Source organism: Apium graveolens, chromosome 9 (assembly GCF_009905375.1).
Source record: "Apium graveolens cultivar Ventura chromosome 9, ASM990537v1, whole genome shotgun sequence".
NCBI lineage: Eukaryota > Viridiplantae > Streptophyta > Magnoliopsida > Apiales > Apiaceae > Apium > Apium graveolens.
This window is the reverse complement of record NC_133655.1, coordinates 282,362,497-282,370,923: the sequence shown is the minus strand read 5'-3', so window position 1 is coordinate 282,370,923 and position 8,427 is coordinate 282,362,497. Positions and strand designations below refer to the sequence as shown.

General features: G+C 35.1%; 1 protein-coding gene across 1 annotated transcript; it reads left to right on the top strand.

Annotated features, from left to right (window-relative positions):
* Positions 1 to 6,570: 6,570 nt before the first annotated feature.
* LOC141686440 (serine/threonine-protein kinase STY46-like) lies at positions 6,571 to 8,427 on the top strand. Its single transcript, XM_074491475.1, has 5 exons — positions 6,571 to 6,783; positions 6,882 to 7,163; positions 7,371 to 7,881; positions 7,984 to 8,126; positions 8,236 to 8,427. The coding sequence occupies exons 1-5, from the start codon at positions 6,571 to 6,573 to the stop codon at positions 8,425 to 8,427; spliced, it is 1,341 nt and encodes a 446-aa protein (XP_074347576.1).

The window sequence follows — 8,427 nt, the reverse complement described above, 5'->3', positions numbered from 1 at the left end:
AATATAGGTAGAAAATGTGTTGTTTTGGTTTGCAAAACCCGAAGACATGCATGCATGTGGATTTCTCTTAGAATGTTATAAGATTTTGATCATTTGGAAAGATTTTGTTAGTAAGCCTTAATTTCAGTAGGAATAATGTGTTAATATTGATTTATGCTTCTTGTTGCATGGTAATAATTCGTGGTTATCTTTTATAAAAAATGCATATCTTGTTGTTTCAAAAGCATGAAGATTTGTGAGTTGTGAAATGTGGTTTCTTTTGTTTTGCCATAATTGTACCTTAGGTAAGGATGATCTCGCCCAAGGTTATTTTGAGAATAAGGGAGTTAGTTCAATAGATTACCATGTTTAAGTCTTGGTTTGAGTATTGGGTTGTTGGTAGTTGAGTTTGTCAAGTCAAAACCTTGGAGAAATTAGAGTTATAGTTTTTGCAGGAAATCAGTTTAGTACACTGAGGTTTAGAGTGAGTTTTGACCATGTCATTGATGTGCACTTTGAGGCCCAAGCCACCAGAAGTTAGTATTGGGAGTATATAAAAGGTTTTAGGTGTTGGTTGAAGGTTTGCATGTCATTTGGTTAGGTGCACAAGTAGAATAACAAAATCTGTCCAGCAGGGAACAGTTTTGTTGCAACTTAGAAATAGGGAGATTTGACCATGCCATGGGTAGGCCCTCATTAGGCCCTGTTGGGCCTTAGTTAGAGGGAGTGTCAGAGAAGTTTTTCCAACCATAGTTCATAGGATATGAGTTAGAACCATGTGTCACAAGTTAATTCAAGTCAGGGCGTTTTCTGCCCAGAAAAACAGGGGAACCTTGGACTTTTAGCTTAGGCCCAAGAAGGTCCAAGCCAGGCCCTTGAGCCACATCAAGTTTGTGAGATGCCCTTAGGTCAGGAGAGTCTTGTGTAAAAGTTTTTGAAGGAAAACTTGTAGTTTAAGAGTGTCTAATGCACTCAAGAAACCATAGTTGTCATTCTGAAATTTGCACCAGTGAGCACTTTCACTTATCACATAGTTTTAGAATACTTAGAAGTGAGTATTAGGTCGACCACCATAGTTGTAACATAGTATAAGGCCAGTAGAGCAAAAGGCACAAGTGAGGGTCAATAGGTTTTGGATAGTTTAGGAAAGGCACATCGAGTTAGGAAGCCAAAATTAGAAGACTTTGTCTAGTTTAGCGACCAAGTGACTTAAGTTGTGAGTCGAGATCATCCAAGCCTAGTGTTGCATTATGGTATATATGGTGTTATTTGGTGTTAATATATGATATGTGAATATGTGGCTATGTGTGTACTTTTATAATTTAAAAGTGAATATAAAATTAAGTGCGTATAGGCCTAAGTGCCATCCGTGTTTAATTTCAAGTTGTAAATAGGTTAAGATGGTAAGAATATATTATAATGAGGATTATTATTATTTATGTAGGATCTCGAGACGAGGGAAAACTTGTCATAAAGGTCGAGTGAATCTCCAGCTGCTCCTACCAGTCAGACCAGACCAGCCTTTCTCAAGGCAAGTGATTCAACTTGACCTTCGTATTTATTATAAACAGTTTATATATATATTGATGCAATTATCCTGAGTCATTTGATATGTTTTAAATCAAGCGTATCTTTCGTTTATCTTTGAATTATATAGAAATGCCATGAACACTCGAGTATGTATTGCAAGTAGTTCAAAAGCCTTTTCATGATAGTTAAATGCCATGATAAAATGAAGAGTTGATATATTACTTGATTGATCCTCTTGATTAACATGCTGATGATTCCTAAGTATTGATATCTCATCCTGATACTTGAATCCCTATAGAACCTTACTTTGAACCCTGAAAGTCAGAAACTTATCAAAGTGATCCCTCATTGATTGATACCCCTCTTTCTTATCCTAAAGCTTGACAACTCTGATATGTCCTGAGCTAAAGAATCATTTCTTCATACCTTAACACCCATAGTATTCATGAAGCTTATCTTCTTGATGATCCAACACATGTACCTTGACGAGAAACCATTGCTTTAAGCCCAATTTGGCATTACCCCTTTATATTATCCATTAGTCTCACTAAATTTTTCTGTCCAAGTTCTGACATATGAAAACCTTTTGGTTACCCTAATAGAGTAAAATTTTGTAAATCATGGCCCTGAGATTTAGTACCATATTTCCCGTGTTTCGAGTTGATCTATAATCCCTTAATAAAAATGTTTATTATTAAAAGAGATTTTGTTATAATTCGGCATCAGTTTTTGAAATAAATAAAATATGGGTTTTCAGTCCCAAAGGAGGATAAATGTTTTCCTTGAATAGTGGATCTGGACTAAGACGTGAGTCATTTCCACACTTTTATTAGGCTTAAAAGTTGCCTAGGGATCCCTATAGATGTTTTAGAACCCAGCGAGGTTCGGGATTACTTCGCGGCTGATCACCGGCTGTAATCTGTAGCGTCATAAAATGATTTTGATTAAGACATAATTTTGAAATTGTTTTGATACAAGTAAAAATGATGTCATCACTCATAGTTTTATCCCTCGTTATCATTAGTTATGTCTTTCCATTGTCATTCTTTAATGAATATCTCGATTTATGTTTTGTATCGTACTGGTAGCACTTGTTGAATATTTGGCTCACTCCTTGCTTTATCCTGATATTACAGCTAGCAGCTATGGTTAGATTCAAGCAGACTGCCCGTAAGACCTGTGATGCTGATGCTTATGTTCGAGCTCAGGTAGAATAAGTGATAGTAGTTTGTGTGAGGACTCGATATTTATAATCAGTTGTAATAGATGGTAGTGTTGGGCTGTTCCAAACCCTAAACTGTAAGATCGTGGATTTGGTTGTGTTATCTCTTTTAAAATTTTGTAATAGTTATATTTAATTTGCTGTTTAAGTTGGGGGCGTGGCAATAATCATAAATTCTCCTCCCGTGGGATTCGAACTTGTGACCAAGGGAATAGTTATCCCCTCTTTAATTTCATGTCCTCTCCGTAGATAATTACATTTTCTGTTCTGTATACTAGTCAAGAATGTGCTGGCTAGATGGATTAGGTATAAAATCATGCATTTGTAAATCAATTGATGTGCATCCCTCAATTTTTTGATTACAGCATCCTCACTTTTCTAAAGATATTCATGAATGTAGGTTTAGAGTTGTATCTATGTGCATAATGGTTCCCTTAAAATCTTGTTTTCTTACATATGACTAAGTGAGTCATTTGTGTTTGTTTTATATAGTGAAGATGATTCAGTGCATCAAATTGGACGATTTCATCAGGCCAAGAAAGAAATTGGTTTTGACAGATTGGTATCACTAGACACATTAAGGATACAAATAGTTTAGTACTACGGAGTTGAGTACTGATGTTTCCAGTCGTTGGGGATGTTCAGAGTTGGATGCGAGATTTTGAAACTTGTTCACATCAGCTGGCAGCATTTCCGTACAGGCAAAGGTCAACATTAAGGCAGAAGTTACAAATTTATCTTAGAAATTGAGCAAGTATACATCACGTTTGCAAAATAGTTGAGTTTGAATGATTAAAATCTGTTTTTGTAAACAGTTGAGGTACTTATATTGCTATGTATGAAACTCTAAACAAAAGAGTCTACCGATAAATAAACAGGGGGCCTTGTCGGCAGGCTGACTACTCCTATGTCTACCACCTCCAAAATACAAGGGCCCCCAAAATAAATATTTTATAGATCTGTATATATAAGCATGTTTTTATTATTTTATATTCCATTAGTCCAACTATTTTTTTATAGTTTCCTTTTTAAAATGTCTCATCCAATTCTTTATATTTCAAAATTTATCAAAAATAGTCGATGGGTCCCACCACTTTCTCCAATTTTCCTCCCTTTTCACATTACTTTTACTTCACTATCTCCCTCTTCTAAATTAAAAATGAATGGGTCCCACCACTTCACCCACTTTTCTTTCCCTTTTTTACTATTTTATACATATATCTTAACCTCCGTATCCAAACCAAACATAAAGAATTGGTCAGGACGGAGGGAGTAATTATTTTTATTTATTTGATTTATTTTTTTAATTTTAAATTTAGTTTTTAGTACTTGAAAAATTAGTATATAATATTCAATTATTAAACTTATTTTTTTTTACTAATATTCAATTTATTTTAGTATTTATTATTCATGCTTTTACTGTTTTAAGCCTTTAATTCATTTAAATTTCTTTCAAATTAAACATCCAATTAATTTTGTAAGTTAATAATTTTTGTTTTATTAAACAAGTACTAATATGGTAAAGTTAAAAATAAAGAGACGGAGTCCCTAATACTCTTATTTGCAAGAGACAAGTGAGAAAAACCTAGTAAAGATACTATTAGATTCATTCAATCAAAGTTTTTACGACTAAAGGCTAGATTAAAAAGCAAAGAGGTAAGTACATCTATTGTAAGCCGCCTCCCTCCTCTTCTCTCCTCTCCTAGGGTTTGTTTATTTTCAAGTAAATCAAGGGGCTTCCACTGGTTTTTTCCGGTGGAAAGCCCCAACCCTTCATTTTCTTTTATCCTTATTAATTTTCCTTCAATAAAACCCAATTTTTTGGGTGTTTGCGTGTCTCTCCTTTTGGAGTGTGTGTTTTGTCTCTCCTTTTGGAGTGTTTTGTTATGTTTTTGTTTAATTATGATTGGGTTTATTTCGTGTTGAATCGGTTGAGAACGAGTTTATTGATATTCTTGGTGGTCTGCAAAGCCTGCGTCGAATCTGGAGCGGTGTTAATTATTGCAAGAGCTCACCTTTCACAACCAAAGATTGTTCATCTTTCACGTGTTTACACTTTCGGCATGTCTATAGCTGGTATCCGGCATGTAGATAGCTGGGGTGTTTTCGGCATGTCTATAGCCGGTGTCCGGCAAGTCAATAGCTGTGGTGTCGTTTTTCCAATCTCAGTGATTGGTGTTTTTGAACATTGGGCTAACAATGGTTTTTATGTGATATGGTCAATTGCGATGTTGCTATTTTCAGAGATGTTGGCACAATTTGGATTGCTCGGGATGTCTTTTATTTCGTTTTTAATTTCAAGAATTTTTAAATTCTATGTGTTAAACGATCAGGAAACAAATCATCTAATTGTTTTTAGTATGATATTTGTTTTACCACCTGGTTGTATCGACAGTTGGGGGTTTGTCCCGACTGTATTATATTGAAGTTAATGAAAGTTTTCTGCATTTGTCAAAAAAAAAAAAAAGCAAAGAGGTAAATTTTCCTTTGAATTTCTTGTTTATAACAACATTGTATTAATATTGGAGTATTTGACTCATTTCATATTCACAAATCTCAGAAAATAGATCAATGGCTCCGATAAGAAAATATAAGTGTGGAGGTGAGAAGAGAAAGGAGAAAAGGAGATGAGAACCTCTTCAAAAGACTCAGGTAGGCTATTTGGACAAGTATTTTCCAAAAAATATAGTAGAGAATGTGATTGTTGATGAAATGGATATTGAGTATAGTATTAATAGTGATGTGAATAATGCTACTGTAGTTGAAAATCAATATGTGAATGATGAAAATGAGAATGAAAATGTAAATGAAAATGAGAACCAAAATTCTAATGGTATCAAAGAGATGGAAGGTAGTTACCCAAATGTCTAGATTGCTTATAGGATTCTTTCAACGATACCGGTTACCGTTGCTTATGCAAAACGAAGTTTTTCAAAATTGAAGCTGATAAAATCCTACCTCCGTTCAACTATGTCTCAACAAACTATGTCTCAAGAAAGGTTAAGTGGCTTAGCTATGTTATCAATAAAAAAGGATATGGTTGAAAAACTTGATTATGTAAATTTGATTGATATTTTTGTATCAAAAAATGCAAGACGAAAATGCAAGACGTGTTGTATTTAAGTAATATAATAAGTTTAGTTTGCATAATGTTTTGCTTTTCCTCTTATTAGTATATTTGTAACCCTCAATATATATTTTGTACTTGATTTATTAATTTACAAGGGCCCCATAATTCGAGATCGCCCAAACCCCCTCAATTCTCAGGGTCGGCCATGAAATAAACCAGTTGTATTGTCTCACTGAGCTCTTTGAATCCTTTCTTAATTATCCCGGTATATTGAAAACGACTTGAAAGTCCTATCAAATTTATGTTAATAAGTACACGTTGAAGCAGAATCGTAATCAGGGATTAAGTTAGAGCTGGGGAAGGAGGTGACACCATCAAACCTCTGAATTATTCATATTATCATACACTGGTTTTTGTCTGTTATTTAATGTGCCTCTTCATAATTATTCCTTATATTCAATCTTAATGTGTTGCTAGACATTAGATGATATAACACACATGTATTATATATTTGTATGCACATACAAGTTTTGATCATATCGAACTCCTTGCTAATCCTCAGTTAAATGCGACAAGACTAATATATCAGAAGAACAATTTATAATTAATTGACCAAGCTACCATAGTTTCAAAATGTCCGCCCATAAATCTGTCTTGACATGCAGCAACTATTGTTACTATTACAGAACTAATTGATAACAAGATTAGTCTCTTGATCTCCAGCTCCTGTATAAGAAGCACCAATTAGCATAACATCTACATTTACATAATGAATACCGGTAGCCCTGCACATCAGAAGAAAACCTCTCTGTTCAGTCTGTGGCGGTCTCCAGTGGCAACTACTAGCTCTTCAAAGGTCATTTCATCGTCGTCGTCACCAAACCACTCTAGCAGCTGTTGCAGAGGGTTAAATAATTGTGAAATATTGAATGGTACTGTTGTTACACAGCCACATCAACTTTCGCCTAAGCATAAGCAACAGGTATACTTGAACATTATTGTACATGTTATCAATGTTTATATTTATGTTTGCACATTGTTTTATAATTTTATATTTTTGAACTTCAAATTGTGAATTAGTTGGAAGAACTAGAGACTGAGCTGGAGAAACAGAAAGAATTGAGGGCATTGTATAAGATGAGGATGCAAAGAACACAGGACTACTTAAGGTATTGTCTTGAGATAGCCCAAGAGAAAGGCTTCTTAAATAGTATTTTAAATAACAGCGACGACATAAACAACGACATTGATGAAGATGCCATCAAACCTTCAGTGCTCCTTCCTCCCCTGCATCACCATTCTGATCTCTCAACCGTCGTGGATCAAGCCATGATTAACGGATGGTACATTGAAACACACGAGGTTCGTATGCTTTGCTTGTCAAGCTTCAGGAATATATGTTTACTTATGTAGGTGTTTGTTAATGCAAAATAATTTATCCTACAATGTACAAACAACTGATTTGTACAACTTACCGGTGCTTAATTGCAGTACTATGACCGGCCATGATATATACTTATATTATGATTGTAGTACTCAGTTCTTAGGGTAAATTGTTTTGCTCTGCAGATTGAATTGAAAGAGAAAGTAGGACAAGGAAGCACAGCAGAGATATATAGAGGCATATGGAGGGGACTAGATGTAGCAGTTAAATGCATAAACCCTGAATTTTTCGAATCTAATGAAAATGGAACTAGCTACTTTGCTCAAGAAGTAGAAACCTTGTCAAGACAAAGACACCGGTTTGTGCTACACTTGATGGGGGCATGTCTAGATCCCCCTAATCATGGATGGATTGTTACCGAGTTCATGAGCACAACATTGAAACATTGGATGCATGGCTCAGGCAACCGGAGAAAAGAAAGGACAGTGGATCTTCCGCCAATGCCAGAGAGGGTTAAAAGGGCACTGGAGATTTCTCAGGCCATGCAGTATCTTCATGAACATAAGCCTGTAATAATTCATCGAGACTTGAAGCCTAGTAACATCTTTTTGGATGATGCATTTCATGTTAGGGTTGCAGATTTCGGTCATGCTAGATTCTTGGCTGATGGTCAAATGGCACTAACTGGAGAAACAGGTAAACAAATTACATAAACAGATTATATCATAATTATTACGATAACACCAAACTAGTAACTTGTGACATGGTTAATGCAAGTTCACGATAATCTAATGCCAGGAACATACGTATACATGGCTCCGGAGGTGATTAGATGTGAGCCTTACAATGAAAAATGTGATGTATATAGCTTTGGAGTTATACTTAACGAACTCATTACTGGTGAACATCCCTACATCGAGACAGATTATGGTCCTTCGAGGGTACACATTTTAATTCCAAAGAATATTCTTAATCTGAAATTTTTTACTGCATTTAATTAGTTGAGACTTAAGAAGTTATGAGTGGCTTAATATTCATGACTTATAACAGATAGCTCTGGAAGTTGCAGATGGCAACTTAAGGCCGGCACTTGTTCAGCACCAAAATGACCAATTACTCGAAGAACTCATCGAGCTCATACAAATTTCTTGGGATGAAAATCCTGCAGACAGACCTTCTTTTGCAACAATTACTTGTCGTCTCCGAGATATTCAGGAGAGTTTAACTAATTACGAACTTTAG

Coding starts and splice junctions, on each gene's coding strand:
- LOC141686440 (XM_074491475.1), top strand. CDS start 6,571: ATGAATACCGGTAGCCCTGCACATCAGAAGAAAACCTCTCTGTTCAGT. Junction 7,882..7,983: donor GGCACTAACTGGAGAAACAG/GTAAACAAATTA, acceptor ATCTAATGCCAG/GAACATACGTATACATGGCT. Junction 8,127..8,235: donor CAGATTATGGTCCTTCGAGG/GTACACATTTTA, acceptor GACTTATAACAG/ATAGCTCTGGAAGTTGCAGA.